At 31.1% G+C, this 23,221-nt stretch overlaps 1 protein-coding gene across 8 annotated transcripts in view; it reads left to right on the top strand.

Moving 5' to 3' along the window:
- Positions 1-23,221, top strand: part of LOC134718888 (unconventional myosin-Va-like) — a 94,590-nt gene that overhangs the window by 10,890 nt on the left and 60,479 nt on the right. For 7 of the 8 annotated variants that reach the window (XR_010107463.1, XM_063581732.1, XM_063581731.1 and 4 more), the window contains exons 4-22: positions 217-273; positions 727-871; positions 1,806-1,962; positions 2,446-2,576; positions 3,110-3,204; positions 3,623-3,730; positions 4,040-4,146; positions 5,871-6,002; positions 6,829-6,962; positions 9,062-9,143; positions 9,570-9,710; positions 11,146-11,355; positions 12,414-12,551; positions 13,326-13,355; positions 15,723-15,820; positions 16,450-16,536; positions 18,287-18,398; positions 19,254-19,298; positions 21,247-21,458. Coding sequence is in view for 7 of the 8 variants with exons in the window: in XM_063581732.1 (XP_063437802.1) it covers positions 217-273; positions 727-871; positions 1,806-1,962; positions 2,446-2,576; positions 3,110-3,204; positions 3,623-3,730; positions 4,040-4,146; positions 5,871-6,002; positions 6,829-6,962; positions 9,062-9,143; positions 9,570-9,710; positions 11,146-11,355; positions 12,414-12,551; positions 13,326-13,355; positions 15,723-15,820; positions 16,450-16,536; positions 18,287-18,398; positions 19,254-19,298; positions 21,247-21,458 (2,221 nt within the window). In the remaining variant the exon portion in view is untranslated. The remainder of the gene's footprint in view (positions 1-216; positions 274-726; positions 872-1,805; positions 1,963-2,445; positions 2,577-3,109; positions 3,205-3,622; positions 3,731-4,039; positions 4,147-5,870; positions 6,003-6,828; positions 6,963-9,061; positions 9,144-9,569; positions 9,711-11,145; positions 11,356-12,413; positions 12,552-13,325; positions 13,356-15,722; positions 15,821-16,449; positions 16,537-18,286; positions 18,399-19,253; positions 19,299-21,246; positions 21,459-23,221) is intronic. The other variant, XM_063581729.1, reaches the window with a different exon arrangement.

The raw sequence follows: 23,221 nt of genomic DNA, 5'->3' as shown, positions 1-23,221 counted from the left end.
ATTCACCCAAAACTCTCAATTTGCTTGTCAATGTATGCCAATATAAAAAAAAATATGAAGATGTGGTATGATTGCAACTGTGACAACTCTCAAACTCAGAAACCAAATTATGTAGAAGTTATTTTGATTTTGATGTTTTGATGCAACATGTCTTGTTATGGATGTTTTTTTTAACTTTTAAGATTTTAATGTAGATTTATCTTTTTATCTTTTCAGTTTTGTATAATCTGCAGGTCAGATTCATGGACCAAAACATTATATATACATATTGTGGTAAGTGTTTTAACTGCAATATCCTCCAAGGATATGTATTGTGTGTCAGCTTTTTACCATAAGGATATAAATGTGAAATAAATCTTTTTAAATGGTTTGGATAATTGGGAATATGTTTTTATTAGAACTTCCGGTAGTTGTTCTTGGTGTTGTTTGTTTTATGATAGACCGAACTTCTTCTTATAACTAATGTAAACTAGATTGCGGGGATACATATTGTAATATAACTCAATCAGACTCGACGCTAACAAAATTCATTTTCACTCCACGCTAATCATTAAATTGTATAATGAACATAAAACATTTTTTTTAATGATAATAAGAGTTTTTGTAAGTTTTTTTTTATGAGATGTCATATTTGATTTTGAGCTGTGAAAAAAATTGATTAAACAAACCACACATTTATTTTCTCTTAGTTTTGACCAAAATCATTGTCATGGTTATATTTTGTAGGAATTGTACTTGTGGCTATCAATCCATATGCTGACCTACCCATCTACGGAAATGAGATCATCCAGGCCTACAGTGGACAAGATATGGGAGCCATGGACCCTCACATATTTGCTGTCGCTGAAGAAGCTTACAAAAAGATGTCTAGGTAAAGACCCTTTTTTAAAGGGGTGAACTGAAGATTTTTACCTACTTTTTGAGTTTTCCGTGATTGATATAAAGATAAGTCCAGTAGCCAAGTGTTCTAATAGATATAAGAAGATGTGGTATGATTGCCAATTAGACAACTCTCCACAAAAGACCAAATGATACAAAAACTATCTGTAGTGTTCACCTGTCTGTGGAGGTTGTGAATTTGAAACCAAATGCATGGCTAGGTGCTTTTGATCTTTATATTTAAGGACTAGGATTGTCAGATTTCTGTTGACAGTTGGTTTCTTCTGTAAACATTTGCCATGATCAGCCCAAGAGTTCTGAAATTGGATTTCTACACCAGGAATCAATCAATCAATCCATAGATAAATAAAGATTTATAAACAAATAATGTTGGGTTTTAAATCAATGCATCAATTAAAAAGAATTTATTTGAATTTATAGGATTAAAAATATTTAAACAATTGTATAATACTTAGATATAGGTAGATGAGGTATGAGTGCCAATAAGACAACTCTCTATCCAAGTCACAATTTATAAAAGTAAACCATTATAGGTCAAGGTACGGTTTTCAAAATGGAGCTTACACCAAACAGCAAGCTATGAAGGGGGCTCCAAAAATTACTACTGTAAAACCATTCAAACAGGAAAAGCAATAGCCTAATCTATATAAAAATAGAGAAACTAGAAACCCTTATAAACCTTGAATAGCTGACTTAGGACAGGTGCAAACAAATGCAGAGGGTTTAAAGTTTTAAAAGGTGCCAACCATCAACAGCAGTCTAACATCACAACAAAGAATGACACACTGTTCTTTAAATCCAATCACATTTTCTGTGAAATAAAAAAAAACATCTGAAAAAAAATATGAATTTACTTTATTAAATTCTAGAATATTGTATAGAATTATACAAATATTATTTTACAGATTTGAGCAGAACCAGAGTATAATTGTGAGTGGAGAGTCTGGTGCTGGTAAGACAGTGTCAGCTAAGTATGCCATGAGATACTTTGCCATGGTGGGAGGATCACAGGCTGAGACACAAGTAGAGAAAAGAGTACTGGCTTCCAATCCAATTATGGAGGTAGGTATTATTCTGGCAATGTAGATATAAGATGGTACTTGTTTTGCCTTCGATGAAAGTCATGGAAAGCAAGATGTAAGGATCATATCAGTTTGACTATTTTGAGGCCCTGCCACCTAGGACTTTGAATTAATTAGCAATTTTTTATGTAATTTGTCTGCTTTAGCTATATTGATATGGACAACTAGCAATTGATAAGGATTTTTTATATAAAGTTCCATTTCTGTTTGTTTCTGTCCATCAGATTGTATCTTATGCCTACAGAGGAGACATATCTTCATTATCTTTTTGTCAACAGTTGGAATATTTTTTTGTGCCAAGGTCATGGGCGAAAAATCATAAATGACAGAACTTTGTTCATACCATGCCAAAATGTAGTTTATATACTATTACATGTGTTATAAGAGTTTTTTTCTTTTTGGTTATTTATCAATGTTTATGCATAGGATATATGACTTTTTTGTGTTTATTTATAAACTATAGGCTATAGGAAATGCCAAGACAACAAGAAATGACAACAGTAGTAGATTTGGAAAATACATAGAACTCTCATTCAACAAGAAAAACGAAATCATTGGTGCTCACATGAGAACTTACTTACTGGAAAAATCAAGGTAAATGTTTGGCCAGTCTATCTTTCGATTGAGATTTTCACTTCTCACATGAGGTCTTACACCATTGTATATCTTTATGGAAATTGTTACTTCTCACATGAGAACTCACTTACTGGAAAAATCAAGATGAAAGTTTTTTTTTAGTACCATGGAAAGTGCTTATTGGAAAAATCAAGAAATTCATCATTAATCAGGGATTATACTTGGGTGTAATTCCCAAAGAATTTGTGCAAACCACAAAATTCAGTAATGAATATCAACCAAAACATTTCTTTTAATCTATAAAAATTGTATCCCTTGATAACATAAGAATCCACAGTATATAAAAAAAATTGTGTTGCATTGGACAGAAATTCTTCTTCTTATGATAAAGGGCTAAATAATGTGGTAAAATACATAATATAATTTGTTTTGAGTATGAAAATTGTTCAGTTTCACAAATTGCAAATATAAAACTAGTTAAGAAACAATTTTAAATGACCTTGTACTTACTATATTTATGATTTGACTAAATTTATCCTATTTCATTACAGAGTGGTATACCAGGCCTCCGACGAGAGAAATTATCATATATTCTATCAGATGTGTGCATCCAGTGATCTTCCAGAATTTAAAAAGTTTCAGTTAAGTAAGTCCTTCTAAGAATCAGATATTTATGAATTTATGAACTTCATTTCTTTGCGCTAAAAATAAACGCTTATTATTAAGTCTTGGATACAAGACTCAGAAGAACTTGATATACTGGTCTTTAATTCAACAATAATCAAGTATTATGATCAGTCAGGATTTGCAAATAGAAAGAGTCCAAGAGTCCTAGGCCTGAGAAAGAGTCCAAGAGTCCTAGGCCTGAGAAAGAGTCCAAGAGTCCTAGGCCTGAGAAAGAGTCCAAGAGTCCTAGGCCTGCATTCATGCAAATTACAATGGAGCTACTCATTTTATAATCATGATTCCCAATTTGAGTCTAGAAATCATTGTTTTGTTTTAAAAAGTTAAAATTTAAAATGATTCCAAGGAAAAGCCCTAATTCATTGTGTTTATATTTGCAGTGTCAGCTGGTGATTTTTTTTACACAGCCCATGGAGGAGATCCAATTATCAATGGTGTGGACGATGCTGATGATCTCGGTGACACCCGGGACGCTTTACTTCTTTTAGGTAATTAGTAAGATCTTGGTGAATCTACAGATTCAATATATTACCTTAGTCTGAAAGAGGTCGTTTGTATGAATGTCTGTCAGCCCTGGCATGGACCTTGCTAGGGCTGTAAATCTAGTCATCATCAGTTCTTTCATTTGACAGTTAATTTTTATAGAATTTCTAGTATATGAAAATAATGAAATGTTGTATGTTTGCCAATGAGACAAACTAAATATGATGTCCAGTTTCAAACAATCTCAAATAGTGATAAGGTTTATGATATTTAGACTTATATTAATTAAAAATGTTTGTTTCTTTCTAACTTAGGTATTTCTGCTAAAGATCAGATGATGATATTCCAGATTTTGGCAGCCATTTTACATTTTGGAAATGTGAGAATAAAAGAGGCTGAAGGGGAAACATCAGAAATTTCTGTAAGTTTGGTTGAACAAAATCGTACAGACATGTTTTCAAGAAGTTTCAAATTACTGTTAATTTAGAAAATTATTTATATATTTATTGAATATGTACATTTTCACAAGTTGACATGAATTTACAGAACCTTGTGAGATGACCTCATTTTACTGTGGATTCATCATTTTTTGTTGGTTAATAATTATTTTGGATTTTGTTGGTATAGAGTTAATAACAAATTTAAATGCTTAAAAAATTTATAATATTTTATTGGTCTCTATACATCTAGAGAATATATATGGCAAATCTATGAATTTGAATTTACATGAATTTACATATTTTCCTCAATACAAGAAAATTCCTAAGTATGAACATAAATGAATCATCAGTACTTAATTAATTCAACCATTTTGCAGAGATATAGTTTATGATACATACATTTATGTATTTAATATATGTATAATTAATGTTGCAACATGCAATATCACACTTGAATAATCCTTTTATCTGAATGACATATTATATAATTGTGTTCTGTTGGTGCAGAGATATGCATGAAAGCCATGTTGACATTTCTGCATTAATTCAATAATTGGTGCATCATTATGCATAGGGCAAGTTCTCATGATATTTCTGTTTTCATTTTTGTAATTGAAGCATCATTAGGCGTAGGAGGTACTCCATATCAGTTTAAATATTTATCAGCATTAGGGACGACATCAAAAGTTCAATGTCGGATAAAAACTTAATTCACATAGTTTTTTCACTGACCCCCTTACCCCCCTTCTTAACTTAATTTGGGAAAAAATGATTTACCTATATGGATATGTGTAAAATCGATTTTGGATTAACAAAACTTGCAGCAATGTTGACCCCCCCCCCCCCCCCCCCCAAACTATTTGATTTAAGTTTTTTATCCTACATCGATCTTTTGATGTCGTCCCTAATAGTCATATGATATATCATTTGTAAAATTATAATGCAAAGCTATCAAGGCCTTTTATAGCTGACTATGTGGTATGAGCTTGGCTCCTTGTTAAAGGCTGTACGGTGAACTATAGTTGTTAATGTCTGTTTCATTTTGGTCTCTTGTGGGAGTTGTCTCATTGGCAATCATACCACAATTTTCGGCTCTCCCTTGACACCATTTGCGAGTATGGTCTTGAGGAAACGATGATAGTCCGTTGGACGGGGACGATAAATGGCTGGCCCTTGTTAAGAGAGAGCCATATCTCTTGCACGTTAAAGACCCCCTTGTAGATTTCGAAAAAGAGTAGGCTAATGCCGCTACAAGGCAGCACTCGCACCCGCAAAGTGGAAAGGGATTAATGTAAGTTGTAAAACTTGTTTCCCAATCCACTATAGATAAATATGTTTAAACTAAACTAATCATACCACATCTTCTGTTTTGTATGGTTTTCAACACTTTCAGAATTATAACACTCATGTTCATATAGTAATATAATTCTATAATTGTTCTATAGGTTCAATTTTAAAGTTGCAATTTAGTAAAATGCTGCATACAACAAAATATTTCCAAATGAATTTTATATTATAAGTGGTTGTAAATGTTTGCTGTCTTATATACATTCACCATATAAAAAATTTGCTCACCAAAAACTATATATGTTACCATAATTATGGATTCCCATATTGAATTTTAACTTTAGTTTATATTTATGTCAAATTATGATGATATATTTGCAAGCTAGCTTCACTCTATTCATGTTATTTTACATTTCAGGCTAAAGACAAACATTTACAGCTGATGTGTCAGTTACTAGGTATAGAGGAATCACAGATGAGGATGTGGCTCTGTAACAAGAAATTTACAACAGTTGGCGAAGTTCTGACAAAACCTCTAACAGCAGAACAGGTACATAGAGAATATATTATAACTTAACTTTGGATAAGTGTTAGGCAGAAAATGGGCACAAATATCTTTTGACTTTATATAGTCATATGATAAAAAAAATCACAAAACATACTGATCTCCGAGGAAAAATTCAAAACGGAAAGTTTCTAAACAAATTGCAAAATCACAATTTCAAACACATCAAACGAATGGGTAACAACTGTCATATTCCTGACTTCAAACAGGCATTTTACTTATGTAGAAAATATAGGGGATTAAACCTGGTTTTATAGCTAGCTTAACCTCTCCCTTGTACATATCTTCTAACTTTTATGATTCATTTTCCTGCTTGCAGCATGAGAATAGGAAGTTATTCACATTAAAAGTAGATGGCCCTTTATGTTTAAATGATAATAATGATAACAAGGCTAACATTTTAATTAGAAAATTTGAAAATACTGCAAATTGGGAAATTTTTGAGTATCATTTGTTTACAATTAGTTTGCGACGAAGATCAGCTTCTGAAATGTCTCCTTGTATGAATTTTTCAATTTACTTTTAAAGAATAAAGATAATCAGAGAAAATGAAATGAAAAAATATCCTAAAACATCCGTAATAGGATTTGCGAGAAATTTTAAAGATTTTAAGCCTCAAAAATAAACATTTCACAGTACCTACTTAAATATTTAGTCATCTGTCTTTTGTTGAAGATCCTATGCTTACCTCTAAATGTTATTTTAGATATTTTATTGTTAATTTGCTGTCATCTGAAGATAATCCTTTTATCTTCTTTATACCTAGAGGTAAAAAAATCCTGATGTCTAAGTATGTGTTAATTTTTTCCAGGCCAGTAATGCTCAGGATGCTCTCGCTAAACATATTTATGCTAAGATGTTTGACTGGATCGTGGAGAAAGTAAATCTCAGTTTACATAGTACAACCAAACACCACAGGTTTATAGGAGTATTAGATATTTATGGGTAAGTTATTTAAAATAAGGCAGAAAATACAAAAAGGGAACCTTGAAATCTAATATGGGTACCCACAAACATAAATAAAGCCACAGTATATTGATTTTCTACAAAAAGTGGTACTTGCAAAAAAAAATTCTTTAATGTGGTACATAACACTACAGGGAGATAAATCTGTAAAATCAGCAGAACGTTTTAATGACATAGTGTTCATAAGGGAATATTAAGCTTCTCAATGATCAAAATAATTGTTTGTCAAACTGCTATATAACCAGTGTAATTTTATTGATAAAACGGTTGGTTAAAATTTTTTGAATTTTTATACGGCCGCAAATTTTGAAAAAAATTTTCGTCGTTTATTGCTTTCACGTTGGCGTCGTCGTCTGCGTCGTCGTCATCGTCGTTGTCGTCGTCGTCGTCCAAATACTTTTAGTTTTCGCACTCTAACTTTAGTAAAAGTGAATAGAAATCTATGAAATTTAAACACAAGGTTTATGACCATAAAAGGAAGGTTGGTATTGATTTTGGGAGTTTTGGTCCCAACAGTTTAGGAAAAAGGGGCCCAAAGGGTCCAAAATTAAACTTTGTTTGATTTCATCAAAATTGAATAATTGGGGTTCTTTGATATGCGGAATCTAACTGTGTATGTAGATTCTTAACTTTTGGTCATGTTTTCAAATTGGTCTACATTAAGGTCCAAAGGGTCCAAAATTAAACTTAGTTTGATTTTGACAAAAAATGAATCGGTTGGGTTGTTTGATATGTTGAATCTAAAAATGTACTTAGATTCTTGATTATTGGCCCAGTTTTCAAGTTGGTCCAAATCTGGGTCCAAAATTAAACTTTATTTGATTTCATCAAAAATTGAATAAATGAGGTTCTTTGATATGCCAAATCTAACTGTGTATGTAGATTCTTCATTTTTGGTCCCGTTTTCAAATTGGCCTAGATTAAGGTCCAAAGGGTCCAAAATTAAACTAAGTTTGATTTTAACAAAAATTAAATTCTTGGGCCTCTTTGATATGCTGAATCTAAACATGTACTTAGATTTTTGATTATGGGCCCAGTTTTCAAGTTGGTCCAAATCAGGATCTAAAATTATTATATTAAGTATTTTGCAATAGCAAGTCTTTTCAATTGCACAGTATTGAGCAATGGCAAGAAATATCTAATTTCACAATATTGTGAAAAAGCATTTTTTTTTAAATTAGAGTTATCTTTCTTTGTGCAGAATAGTAAGCAAGAAATATCTTATTGCAAGATTTTTTTTTAATTGGAGTTATCTTTCTTTTTCCAGAATCAACTTAAATCTTTGTTATATACAATATACAATGTATATTCACTTTATACTACCAACTGATAAATTTAAATTATCTTTACCATTCAGTGATAACAAGCAGTTTTTTTACATCTTAATATTTTATGATGTATTTAAATGAGTAGTTATTGTTGCAAACTCCATTAGAATATTTTAATTGAGATTAGTTTTGGAATAAGGGAAAGGGGGATGTGATTAAAAAAATGGGTTCAATTTTTCTCATTTGAAATTTCATAAATAAAAAGAAAATTTCTTCAAACATTTTTTTGAGAGGATTAATATTCAACAGCATAGTGAATTGCTCTAAGAGAAAACAAAAAACTTAAGTTCATTAGAACACATTCATTCTGTGTCAGAAACCTATGCTGTGTCAACTATTAAATCACAATCCAAATTTAGAGCGGAATCCAGCTTGAATGTTGTGTCCATACTTGCCCCAACAGTTCAGGGTTCAACCTCTGCGGTCGTATAAAGCTACGCCCTGCGGAGCATCTGGTTTATGTTTTTGTGAAAGGGTCAAAGTAAATACTTGGCAAAATTTTAAGAAAATTAAATGAGCCAAATTAATTTTAGTTAAAGTGTCAGGTACCACCTTAAATTGTAAATGATTGTTACCTGATAACTTTTCTAATTTTGATGCTGTCTCTTTGACATTTATCCTATGTTTTCCTGTATTCTTATCAGAAGAAGTTATTTACTTCAAATACATCTCAAAGAGCAAAGCTTAAAAAAACTAAATGGTTGTTTGTATTACAAAATAATGTTTTTAAATGTGATTTTTCTATTTCAGATTTGAAACTTTTGAAATTAACAGTTTTGAACAGTTCTGTATTAACTATGCAAATGAAAAACTACAACAAATTTTTAATAGTGTAAGTATAATGTATTTGAACCCTTATATATTTATTTTGAATATTAGATAACTGACCCAAGACATACACATAACAACACTAACAAAACAGATTTCTGTCAACAGTTAACATCCGTAATATCTAGAAAAAAAAGAAAAAAAAAGAAAAGTTAAAATATATACTTAAGTTAACAAACAGGTCAATTATTATGTTCCCTTAAAATGTTATTGCTGATCAATAGTGGAAAAAAGGGGGAGAGCCCGGGGTGACACATTAATGGAATTTCAAGAAGTGCTATGCATGACAATTATGTCTCTGTTATTTTGAAAGAAGAGTTATAATAATTAACTTGATACTAATTCTGCAATGTTTTTAAAATAAATTGAATAATACAAAGATCACAAAAAATTGTGAATTTAAAATAAAAACTTTTTCTGTATTTTGTAGCATGTATTTAAGTTAGAACAAGAAGAATATGTAAAAGAAGCCATTGAATGGTCGTTTATTGATTTCTATGACAACCAGCCCTGTATTGATCTGATTGAAAGTAAACTTGGTATACTGGATCTCTTGGATGAAGAATGTAGGGTACGGTATTATAACAGTAAAATTGAGAATGGAAATGGGGAATGTATCAAAGAGACAACAACCTGACCATTAAAAAAACAACAGTGGAAGGTCACCAACAGGTTTGCAATGTAACGAGAAATTCCAGCACCCGGAGGTGTCCTCCAGCTGGCCCCTAAACAAATATATACTAGTTCAGTGATAAAGAACGCCATACTAGTTTCCAAATTGTACACAAGAAACTAAAATTAAAATACCGGTAATACAAGACTAACAAAAACCAGAGGCTCCTGACTTGGGACAGGCCCAAAAATGCGACGGGGTTAAACATGTTTATGAGATCTCAACCCTCCCCCTATACCTCTAGCCAATGTAGAAGAGTAAACGCATAACAATACGTACATTTAAAATTCAATTCAAGAGAAGTCCGAGTCTGATGTCAGAAGATGTAACCAAAGAAAATAAACAAAATGACAATTATACATAAATAACAACAGACTACAAGCAGTTAACTGACATGCCAGCTCCAGACTTCAATTAAACTGGATACCAGTTCAAAATGGTTTATCAGTTAACTTAGAAGTTAGATGAACATTTTTATTCATAATATATTTCCTTAAAAAAAGAAAGAGGGCAATATTTTTTGAGAAATAAAGTATAAGAAAATGGGGTACATAATCTCAAATAAGACAATTATCAGTCGTTAGACCAAAGGAATATGATTAAGCTAAGAAAGGCTCTGTCAGGAAAACTATAAAATAATTCAAAAGAGATAGAAAACAATTTTGATTTGGTTTCAACAATGATGGTTGAAGAGTATGTAGCATTGTATGCTGAGTTCACACGTAATTCGAATTAGTTTAATTCGCATTCGAAACTTTTAACGTCCTAACGTCAATTCTAATTTGAATTGGAATGGGCGTCAAATTCGCTTTACTGTCCTATTAACGACGTTAACTTTTAATTCGGATTAAGAAAAACATATTTCTAATGCGAATTAGTCAATTGGAATCAATTCGAATTAATTAAAGAAGAGTGTGTGAACGCGATTAGCAAATTCGATTCGCATTCGATTCGAATTCAATTTGATTAAAGGTACTTGTGAACAAGGCAGTAAAAGAAACTGCTTGTAACCTTTAAAGAAGCATATTGTTAGGTGAGAGAATAACAATCTAACCCTGAAAATAAAGGCGAAAGATACTAAAAGAAACTAATTAAACTTGGAAAACAAACTGACATTGCCATGGCAAAAAATATTACATTGACAATTTACGATAGAGCAAACCAAAGCAAACCAAAAAACTGGGGGTGATCTCTGATGCTCTTGAAGGGTAAGCAGATCCTACTCAACATGTGGCACTCATCATGTTGTTCAAGAAATCATCAAACTAAGGTTCTTGAGAACTTACAGAATACTTAATTATGGTATAGAAAATTTAATAATTTACATTTACAGATGCCAAAAGGTTCCGATAAGAACTGGTGCCAGAAGTTATATGATAAACATTACAACAAAGCTCAACACTTTGACAAACCAAGAATGTCTAACATGGCATTTATTATACACCACTTTGCTGACAAGGTCCAATACCAGGCTGATGGATTCCTGGAGAAGAACAGGGATACAGTATTAGAAGACCATATCAATATACTCAGGGCTAGTGAGGTATGTGGTCAAGATTTTAGTTCTTTTTCTGACAAGTCACTTAGACCATAATCATTATACTGTAAATTCAGAAATTATTGCGAGGTTTTTATTATTGCGAATAATGCGACTGAGTTGTAAACGCAATAATTAAAACTCGTATTTTATAATATTTTAACTGAATTAAGCATGACTTTTCTCAAAATCGTAAAAATTAAAATTGCATTCAAGTGTAAAATGACAAAATCGCAATAATAAATGCACGCAATAATTTCTGAATTTACAGTATTCAGAGCTAGTGAGGTATATTGCCAAGGATTTAGCTCAGTTTGTGATAGACCATTATTAATATAGACTTTGAAATATTCAGTTTTTTTATTTTAAAAAATTATAAAGGCATAGCTAACATTATTCAAAGGAGACAGCTAAATTTTTTTACACAGAAGTTTGGTGCAAATTATTGAAAATACTAGTTAAAATCCAGTTCAAAGATTGAAAAGTTAATATTATTTAGTGATAGAAACTAACACATTACATTTTTATGCCCCATCTATGATAGTAGGGGGCATTATGTTTTCTGGTCTGTGCGTCTGTTCGTCTGTTCATCTGTTCGTCCGTTCGTCCGTCTGTCCCACTTCAGGTTAAAGTTTTTGGTCAAGGTAGTTTTTGATGGACTTCAACTTCGTACACATGTTCCCTATGATATGATCTTTCTAATTTTAATGCCAAATTAGAGTTTTTACCCCAATTTCACAGTCCACTGAACATGGAAAATGATAGTGCGAGTGGGGCATTGGTGTACTGAGGACACATTCTTGTTAGTTAATATTGTATGGAGCAGTCTTGGAAATATTACTTTCAAGTCTGTAATTCTTTACATTTAACTTTTGAATAGCCATTTATGATATAGTAAGAGCAATTTGGTTTAACCTTAAATTTGGCAAATATCCTTTTCAGGAAAAACAAATGGTTTCAAATGCTTTTAATAAAATCAAGGACGTTAGTTATAATGGTAGAAAATGAGTTTAAGATATGTGTTTTAACAAAATAAATAATATGTTTTATTTTCATTGTACCAGCATGCATTGGTGGCAGAACTATTTGAAGACAAACCAGATCCCAATGAAAAGAAGCAGAGAGCTGGTTCCCACCCTACTCAGCCCCTACGAGCCAACCCTAAAGGTAGTAAAAGTACCAAGAAAACAGTCGGTTCACAGGTAAGGAGAATATCGATAGTGCAGACTTATAAATTTTACTTTTGTTTTATAAAAAGATGTTGGGTTTTAATATATTTTATAACTGTTCTGTAACAAATTTTAATTATTTTGGATTTATAACATTTTTCAGATGGCCTAGTCAAGAATGCATGTCATTTTGCATGGTCAATGTTGTTGAAGTAATTAGTTTTCATTATGTTATGCTTCAGTTTAAAAGGGAGTTTTTGCATCAAAATTGTATAAAAAATGAAATGATTTGGGAATGACTCACCTTCTAGCTATTTTAGAATCTAAAGCATTATGGGTAATATTTTGAAATGAATACACCAAGCAAGTCTGACAATAGTTGGAGTACACAAAATAATAATCTTAGATTATTTAATAAGATTGATAGAAAGTCTGAGGCAGGTTTTATCAAAGTATTAACAAATTATATTAACAAATTATAATATTTTTGTTTTACTGTGTATTTTATTAATGTTTAGAATTAAGGTTCTACAACATGTCAAAAACTGTGTTTCTCAGTCTTTAAGTGTATTTTTATTTCTTAGAATCTTATATTTTTAGAAAAAACATATGTTATTTGCTTTATTGGCGATTACTAATTACTCCTATTAAATATTTTGTAATACTCAATTGTGGGACATGTAATACTAATGGGACTGAGAAACAACACATTTTAACTTTTTTTTTTTTTTTTTTTTTTTTTTTTATAAATTTTATTGATTTTTATGTTTATTTAGTATAATATTTCATTATTTCTGGTTGCTATAGCAAGTTACCAAAGCAACTGTTGGAGATCAGGTAACCAAAATAACAAAGCTTTGAGTGGTTTAGCTTAATCTAATACTGACGTTTAGTTGTTTCTTCTGTCAATAGTTATGGGTTCTTTAATAGCTCCCTGAATTTCAATAATCTTCTTAGATTTTTTTTTTTATTATTTTGTCAATGACATTTTTGGGATAAAGTCCCCATTGTTGCCACTAAAAAGAAATGTCTATGTAAATCTATGTATTAACTTCAAGGTTGTGCTTAAAATATACATTAGTTTAAAATTTATTTTGCAAAACCAAAGAAATTATGAAACTAGTTTGATGGAAAAAGTGGTGTGTTTTTATGTTGTTGAGTATAATTGGAACAGTTGAATTATTGACAGAGGAAACTTGAAGCTTTAATATCTAACATTTCTTATACAGGAGTGTGGTTATAATATTATCTAACAATATATATCTGCATGAATGTTAATTTGTTAATTTATGTTGTTTTATGTTTAAACACAGCCAAACTTATTAACAAATTGTATTTTAATACCAAAAACTGCTTTTAATGGTTTAGAAACATCACAGAAACTTGAGATGAAAGTAATTAACAATTTTTCCTAAAAGTTTATTGTGACAATTCTTGAAGACTTTTAAGAATATGGATGAAAGACTCTTAAGCCTGCCCTTATTTAAGGGGACCTAGCCGGTAAAAGGTTATACTAAACCTACCCTAACTCTTAACCTTAAGTTAACCTAACATTAACCTAACTTAACCTAACCTCAACCAACCGTAACCTTAACATTGACCTAATCTTATCCTAACTTTAACCTAACCTCAACCAACCATAACCTTAACATTGACCTAATCTTATCCTAACTTTAACCTAACCTTATCTTATACTGAAGCCTTACACTAGCCCTAAACCTACACCATAACAGTAATCCTGAAGAGAATTTTATCTCTAATACCAGGTCCCCTTGAGTAAATGGCGACTGACTCTTTTGAGGTTAATAATATTTAGATATTTAAAGGACAAGTGAGTTGTGGCAATTTAGATATTTAAGTTGTTTAGGTTTAAGACATGTTGAATTGAAGACTTTGATAGATTTGTTATTTAAGTTTGGTTGTGTCTGTAGAATTATTAACTTATTTACTAAATATTTCAGTTGCTAATTTCAGTTTCTGCAAGATATAAAGGGCTTTTCTGGAAATATTATTTGATTGTAGAAATGTTTGTCATTCTTTCTGCCCATTTGTATTTAAAGACCCACTATACTGAAACAACAAAGATCAATTTGTCCCTTCCTGAACTAATGCTACAAATGTTTTCTAGAATAGCCCTACCAGATAGCTGTAAATTCAGAAATTAATGCGAGGTTTTTATCATTGCGAAAAATGCAACTGAGTTGTAAACGCAATAATTTAAACTCACAATTTGAAATATTTCATATCAATTTAACAGGATTTTTCTCAAAATCGTAAAAATTAAAATCGCATTTAAATCTAAAATGACAAAATCGCAATAATAAATGCACGCAATAATTTCTGAATTTACAGTAGCTGTTTTAACTTTTAGGATCTCAAGATATGAATATTAATTAACACTGTATTCTATAAAGAACATAGAAATAGAGCTAGAATTAATTCTAACAGAAAAATAATCTTTTAGAACCAGTTCGAGCAATGTCAAGATAATATAACTTGCTTTTATTATTCATTATACAACACTGAAAAGTATTTGAATTCTTTTTTGCTGACATTGAATTATGTATAATATTATGATCTAAATAAATTCTTCGTGAATATCAGTATATAAGTTATACAACCTGACAGTTTCTTTATTATAAAAAAAAAGAAGATGAGCTTCAATGAGACAAGAATCTAATGAAAATGAGGCAAAAGACACCAAATGGAAAATCAAAAACCCCTAGCACCTCACCTTGGCCAATTAAAGAAAAGAAAAACTATAACTACTTACAAGCAAAAAAAAATCATACAATATTAAAAACTAAGCACTTCAGACACCAAAAAAGACCATCAAGTTGCTAGACATCTAGTTGTTATCTAATGGCAATTTCTATATCAACAAAACTTGTTACAGATGTGTGCAGAGATGACCTTTCTACATAATATAACATCACATTGTCAAAAGACCTCCAAAAAATTGACAAAACATGTGTCCATATATGATAATTTATAAATATTGTTGATTATTAAATTTGAATCCCCCTGCCCCCTCCCCTAACCTGTAGGCAACATGAGCATTAAGTATAGTTTTACTATAGTTTTTTAGTCTGTCCAATCCATTATTGTTGCAAAGTGTGAGCAGGGGCATTTGTGTCCATTGACACATTCTTCCTTTATTTACGTTTAGTTTTTGCCTAATTTTATTATATTTTCTCATTACAGTTCCGAGACTCACTGTTTATGTTAATGACCACCCTGAATGCTACAACACCTCATTATATCAGATGTATAAAACCTAATGACTTGAAAGAAGCATTTCAGTAAGTACTTGTGGGAAGAGTTATATATACAGTACAGTAGGATTTCACTGTATATTTGTTGGTGGAGTAAAATATACAGTCAGAGGTTGAAGAATTCAAGGATATATTAAAAAAAATGGCAACACTTTGGTAAAAATTGAAAAAGAATTAAAAGATGAACAAATCCACAAAATTCAAACTTGAAAACACAAACTCCACCAAAAATTTGAGGTGCTCCAGAATTGTAAGTTTTTTTCATCAGGAACACAGAACACCTGTCTAAAGGAGATTATATAAAAAGAAGATGTGGTATGATTGCCAATAAAACAGCTCTCCACAAGAAACCAAATGAAACAGAAATTAACAACTAGAGACCACCGTAAGGCTTTCAACAATGAGCAAAGCCCATACCACATAGTCAGCTATAAAAGGTCCCGAAATGCGATAATTCTTTATTAAAAATTCAGAGATGGAAATATGACTATAAATTAACAAACAAATATTTAAAGGTATTTATTTTATTCATTTAAATATAAATAATCACATTTGTAAAATAGTTCACTGTGAAAAATACTACTGACATCTGATTAAATGTTCTGAAATCTACTAAAAATTTGTATGGCCATCATGTATATATATTTGTATTACAGATTTGACCCTAAAAGAGGGGTAGAACAGTTGCGAGCCTGTGGTGTACTGGAAACTATCAGAATTAGTGCAGCTGGTTATCCATCAAGGTTTGTAGGAACAAATTATGTATGACAATCTATTGGAATTTGTTGCATGTTTTAATATTAGCTAAGTTTGTCTTTTAAAATACATTAGGCATTAATTGCAAACAGTGATCATGACAAAGATTTGATTACCTCTTTTAAATAAAAGTCACATGTAAAAGGTTTTGGCAATGTTTACATACTTTCATACAGAAAATTTGTATTTTGTTGAATATTTGAATTCATGGTACCCCCAACCCTGTACCCATGAAATCAATGAAAATTGGTATCAAATGTATAATAATGAATCCTCAATATGTATGATAATCTATTATTCCCAAAATGTAAAACTGAATCCAACTGAAAATAACCTTGATACAATATATTGAGGTTTTACTGAGGTTTGCAACAGTGAAGATTCTGTAGCTATTCACACATTTTTCTTGTCTTTTCTTCAGTCACTGGTAAATTTTTAAAATTTCAACATAAATTACCATTTTGTATGTAAAAGTACTCTGTAAAAATCTAGTCTAGATTTATTTTTCCCTCTGAAGTGCAATTAGTGCAATTGTTCACCTTAAATTAGTGGAGAAGAATCCCAATTTGAATTAAAATGGCTTAAAATTATTCCCAAAAAGACAACTTTTTTCCCAAACAATGCTGTTTCAGTAGTAATTGTGCATGAATACAAACTGAAAAACACTCATTTAAACAATGTTCTTGCCTAAATTGCCTATATGTGCACATTTGAGGGTCTATTTATGTATCATCACTCACAAAATGGAGTCTTATTTTAAAGCAGGGTTTGACTCTTGAAAATGGGTCTGTAAATAGTTATCAAAGATACCAGGATTATAATTTAGTACGCCAGACGCGCATTTCGTCTACATAAGACTCATCAGTGACGCTCAGATCGAAATATTTATAAACCCAAACATGTACAAAGTTGAAGAGGATCAAGGATCCAAAATTCAAAAAAGTTGTGCCAAATACAGCTAAGGTAATCTATGCCTGGGATAAATTACAGTTTCTGTCAAATTCATGGTTTATTTTAAATTTCCCAATTTGATGAAAATGACAAATATATTTCAAATATAAAAAGGTAGAGGTAGTTTTGAAAAAAGCCAACAATATCACTGGCAATCTGCAAAAGAGAAGTGCACAATTAAGATATGAACACTACATGTGTAATGCATAAACTGTTACACTGGAGATTAATCTTCCTATACACAGATAAATGTACACACTACTGGTTAGATGGTCTCTAACCTTGTCGATAACTTTTTTCGTGCATGCACAACTTTAAATACTAATGGAACTTCTTAATACAATTAGCCTGCTTCCTGTAAGAGAGCCGTGGTGTAGTGGTTAGTGCATGGGACTACTAGCACAAAGGTTCCTGGTTCGATTCCCGTTTGGGATGAAAATTTCAGGAACTCAATTTTCTGCTCTCCCTTGACACCATTTGCGAGTATGGTCTTAAGGAAACGATGATAGTCTGTCCGACGGGGACGATAAATGGCTGACCTGTGTTAAGAGAGAGCCATATCTCTTGCACGTTAAAGACACCCTTGTAGATTTCGAAAAAAGAGTAGGCTAATGCCGCTACAAGGCAGCACTCGCACTTAGCAACGCCACATGACTCCTTAGTTTCGGGCAATAATTTTCCATCTCAAGTGAGTAGCATGATATGAAAATTATCACAAAAAAGATCAAAGGAAAAATGCACAAAATAGCGATAAATAAATATATATATTTGATGTGTTCCTTACAGATGGACGTACAGTGAGTTTTTCCAGAGATACAGAGTATTAGCCAGATCTAAGGACATAGACAGAGCTAACCCAAGAAAGACATGTCAGAATGTCCTGATATCAGTTATACAGGTACCTAATTTTATACTTAAATTTAACTTAAACTTGTGACAGTTAAACACAGATTTTATTTTAAAGTGAATTTTTTCTGTATGCACAATTTTATAATTCCAAAGGAAGAGGTGCTTTGGGAAAAAAGTTTTTTTTGTGTAGAAACTATTTACATAGTCAGAATGGTAGTTTTTTGTCTTTTAGGGAAGCAGGACTTAGAAAAGATTCAGTGGTTTAAAGAGTATTGAATGGGATTTCTGAAACCTCTAATATTACTTAATAGGTCTTTAGAAATTATTTTTAGGTTTATTCCAAAAGTAGAAATTAACTTTAGGGTTATTCCAAAAGTAATTGTATAATATTTTCGGGAGATGGAAGATGTGTTGAATTCAAAATAGAGAAGGTAGGGTTGAAAACAACTTTTTCACACTATAATGCATTGCATTACTTACGGAAATTGTATTTTTTTGGCCTCTTATGAAACACTATCGACAAATCTTCTGTATGTTTTGTTTTGTGGATACCAATTTTTGTGGATTGAGGATAACTGGTACTTTTGTGGATATATAATTTTGTGGTTTTGCCAAAGTCTGCATAAATGCAATTGGAAAATTCAAGATTCCTTGAACCTTTACATTCGAGTATAACCTGTACCAACGAAATCCACGAACATTGGTATTCAATGACCTTACTGAATCCACAGTACAAAGCTGGATGTTAGATCACTTTTGTATATTTCTAAGCAATGAACAAAGAAAAATGAGTGGTATCAAAAGCAATCTTATAAATTATGATATAAATATACATATTAAAATTTAATATTTATTAAATATTTATAGTATATATAGACATATATAGTACTATGCTATATTCTAGGAATCGTCACCGACAAAACATCGTAAAAACAAGCAACCAATAGAGGTAGTATATCGGTTATGTCATTGTCATTATGTTATTAGACATTGGCATGTTATGATAATGAAAAGTTGCATTTGTAACCAGTGGCAAAACCAAAATCTGTGGTTTGATTTGCGAAAATTTTGATATTGTAGCAGTGTTCTTGCTAGGATTTAAGGACATAAGGACACAGGGGCACATTTTCAAGATAAAAGTTTGGAAAAAAGACATATTAATTTGCCTGAACTGGTATATATTTGTTTAGGGGCCAGCTGAAGGACGCCTCTGGGTGCAGGAATTTCTCGCTACATTGAAGACCTGTTGGTGACCTTCTGTTGTTGTTTTTTCAATGGTCGGGTTGTTGTCTCTTTGACACATTCCCCATTTCCATTCTCAATTTTGTATTGATACAAAGTTAAAATAATTGAAAAATGAATGTAATTTTGTTGTATTTGTAGCATTTGTGGTTTGAAAAAAGCTGTTCTCAGATGTTAAAATTATCCTTTGTGTATCTCTTTCTGACAATCAAGAACACTGTATAATAGTAACAATTTTTCAAAAAAATTATTCATCGTCAAGATTTCTGCCACTGGTATTTTTACCTTTAGTTCTGTTTAAAAAGAAAAATGATGGATTCAAAGATCCTCAAGAAGAATCCACCATTTTCCTCCATTTTAATTTTTAAACTAACAGATGTTTTCCTTGTGATATCAGGGAAATGCATGATTGCCATGATCAGAATTGTATTTCTTATTTTTATCTGTAACGTCAATATAAGTAGTGACTATGAACTTAAGCTCTGCTATCACAAATTATAAAAGGTTAAGGTTGAGTACTTTAGAAATATTAAATTTAGAATAAGAAGAAATAAATACATTATTAAAGTACAAGAATCTGAACAAAATTAGTTTTTGACTTACCTAGGTAATTAGGAAACTAGTCTTTTTAATATAATTTGGAATGTAGAATAATAATATAAAAGAAAATATGTGAGAAAATTATCATTTGAAATATATATTTAAAAGTCTTCGTTGAATACATATGAAATAATTGCCATTTTATTAATCTATTTTATTAGATCTTTTTAACATTAAAAAAATCAACATAGTACGACAGGGTAGAACTAAAAAGATTTTTTATGTAAACATATTTTTTTTTGTTTTCTAGACCCCAAAAAGTATCTGTTTAAAAATTTATAACTATGAAATTAAACTTTTGAGTAACTTTTGGAATTCATGTTTTATTAAGATTTGAGGTCCAATAATAACTAAGCTCACATGAAAGATATTAGAAAACATTTTTTACATTATAGTTTTTGCAAAAAATATAGTTTTCTTTTTGAAGTTCACATCCTAAACAATTATATATCTCTCAATTTCATCTCTTAAATTATATTTTTCACTATGTTTAGCATGTATTTATTATTTCACGTTAATGACTCTGTTTAATATACAGCATGTAATATCCCTGCTGTTTCTCTTTAGATCTGTCTATATATAGAGTATGTACTAGCCAGTTAATTATATACTTGTAAATATATAGAATATTGAAATGTTTTCTAATTTTACTAAAGATTCTTTATTGGCTGTTCCTTAATTGAATGTGTCACAAACTCATGTTATATTTTTTCTTCAAATTTTATTGCATGTTATTTTTATTTGTTTATATACTATGTTCATATGATATTATGCAAGATTCATAATTTATTTTTCAATTATTTATTTTTTGCTTCAGGAAATCTCTCATCTTTTTGTCACTCTATATTTTAAACTATTTATATATTTTTAAGTCTAAAAACTATCCATTGTATATACCTGACATGATTGTGTATGCACAAAGAGATTTTTTTTGGTCCTAAGAGGTTGTAAAAGAAGAGATGGGTGGGTAGCAAAGTTAATGTTAAAGGAACAGAAATAAACTAAAAAAGTATTTAATGTGATGTATTTTTACCATATTTCCATTAATGTTGTAGGATCCTGACAAATACAGATTTGGAAAGACAAAGATATTTTTCCGAGCAGGACAAGTGGCCTACTTAGAAAAGCTGCGATCTGACAAGTTACGATCGTGTGGCATCATGATACAGAAGCACGTCAAAGGGTGGTTAGAGAGGAAACGATACAGGAAGATCACCAAGTCTATTACACTTCTACAAAAATATGGACGAGGTCTGCTGGCTAGACGGTAAGGTTCTATGTGTGTAGAACTATCCCTTAAGACAAAAAGATTATTTCAATTTTCCTACAGTGAACTTTCCATTTCTGTGTAGAATAAAAAATATGGCTGAGGTCTGCTGGCTAGACTGCTTAACTAAACTTTAGGACAAAGGAGATGATTTCAAGTTTCCTATTGCGAACTTTTCAATGTTTCGAGGCTAATGTGTTTGACTTTTGTGGTTTTTATATGCCCGTCAAAATTTTTACGGGACGTATTATGGTATACTCATGTCCGGTGTCTGTCCGTCTGTCTGTCCAGCGTAAACATGTCGCACCGTAACTTGAGAACGACATATCCAAATTTCATGAAACTTAATATAGTTGTTTCTTATGATGGTCAAATGATCTGTATACTTTTTGGTGAAAATTAGATTTAAACTTTTTGATTTACGGCACTTTGTAACTAAAACAGGGGTGTGTTTTTTTCACATGTCGCACTGTATCTCAAAAACGATTCCTGATTATGGCTTAAAACTTTAAACACTTCTTAGTTATATTAATTTTAATATCTGTATACTTTTTGGTGATGATTCAAAATTTCACTTTTGAGTTATTGAGTATTTTGTAAAAAAGGGGGAGGTTTTTTTTACATGTCGCGCCATATCTCAAAATCGATTTATGATTATTGCTACAAACTTTACACATGTCTTTGTTATAATTATCTTAAGATCTGTAAACTTTTTGATGATGATTCAAAATTTCATTTTTGAGTGATTGAGTATTTTGTAAAAAAGGGGGAGTTTTTTTATACGACCGCAAATTTTGAAAAAAATTTCGTCGTATATTGCTATCACGTTGGCGTCGTCGTCGTCGTCGTCGTCGTCCGAATACTTTTAGTTTTCGCACTCTAACTTTAGTAAAAGTGAATAGAAATCTATGAAATTTTAACACAAGGTTTATGACCATAAAAGGAAGGCTGGTATTGATTTTGGGAGTTTTGGTCCCAACATTTTAGGAATTAGGGGCCAAAAAGGGCCCAAATAAGCATTTTCTTGGTTTTCGCACTATAACTTTAGTTTAAGTAAATAGAAATCTATGAAATTTTGACACAAGGTTTATGACCACAAAAGAAAGGTTGGGATTGATTTTGGGAGTTTTGGTTTCAACAGTTTAGGAATTAGGGGCCAAAAAAGGGCCCAAATAAGCATTATTCTTGGTTTCGCACAATAACTTTAGTTCAAGTAAATAGAAATCAATGAAATTAAACACAATGTTTATGACCACAAAAGGAAGGTTGGTATTGATTTTGGGAGTTTTGGTCCCAACAGTTTAGGAATTAGGGGCCAAAAAGGGACCCAAATAAGCATTTTTCTTGGTTTTCGCACCATAGCGTTAGTATAAGTAAATAGAAATCTATGAAATTTAAACACAAGGTTTATGACTATTAAAGGAAGGTTGGTATTGATTTTGGGAGTTTTGGTCCCAACAGTTAAGGAAAAAGGGGCCCAAAGGGTCCAAAATTAAATTTTGTTTGATTTCATCAAAATTGAATAATTGGGGTTCTTTAATATGCCGAATCTAACTGTGTATGTAGATTCTTAATTTTTGGTCCCGTTTTCAAATTGGTCTACATTAAGGTCCAAAGGGTCCAAAATTAAACTTAGTTTGATTTTAACAAAAATTGAAACCTTTGGGTTCTTTGATATGCTGAATCTAAAAATGTACTTAGATTTTTGATTATTGGCCCAGTTTTCAAGTTGGCCCAAATCGAGGTCCAAAATTAAACATTGT

Source organism: Mytilus trossulus, chromosome 5 (genome assembly GCF_036588685.1).
Source record: "Mytilus trossulus isolate FHL-02 chromosome 5, PNRI_Mtr1.1.1.hap1, whole genome shotgun sequence".
NCBI lineage: Eukaryota > Metazoa > Mollusca > Bivalvia > Mytilida > Mytilidae > Mytilus > Mytilus trossulus.
The sequence above is the reverse complement of the archived record's forward strand: the minus strand, read 5'-3'. Positions and strand labels throughout refer to the sequence as shown.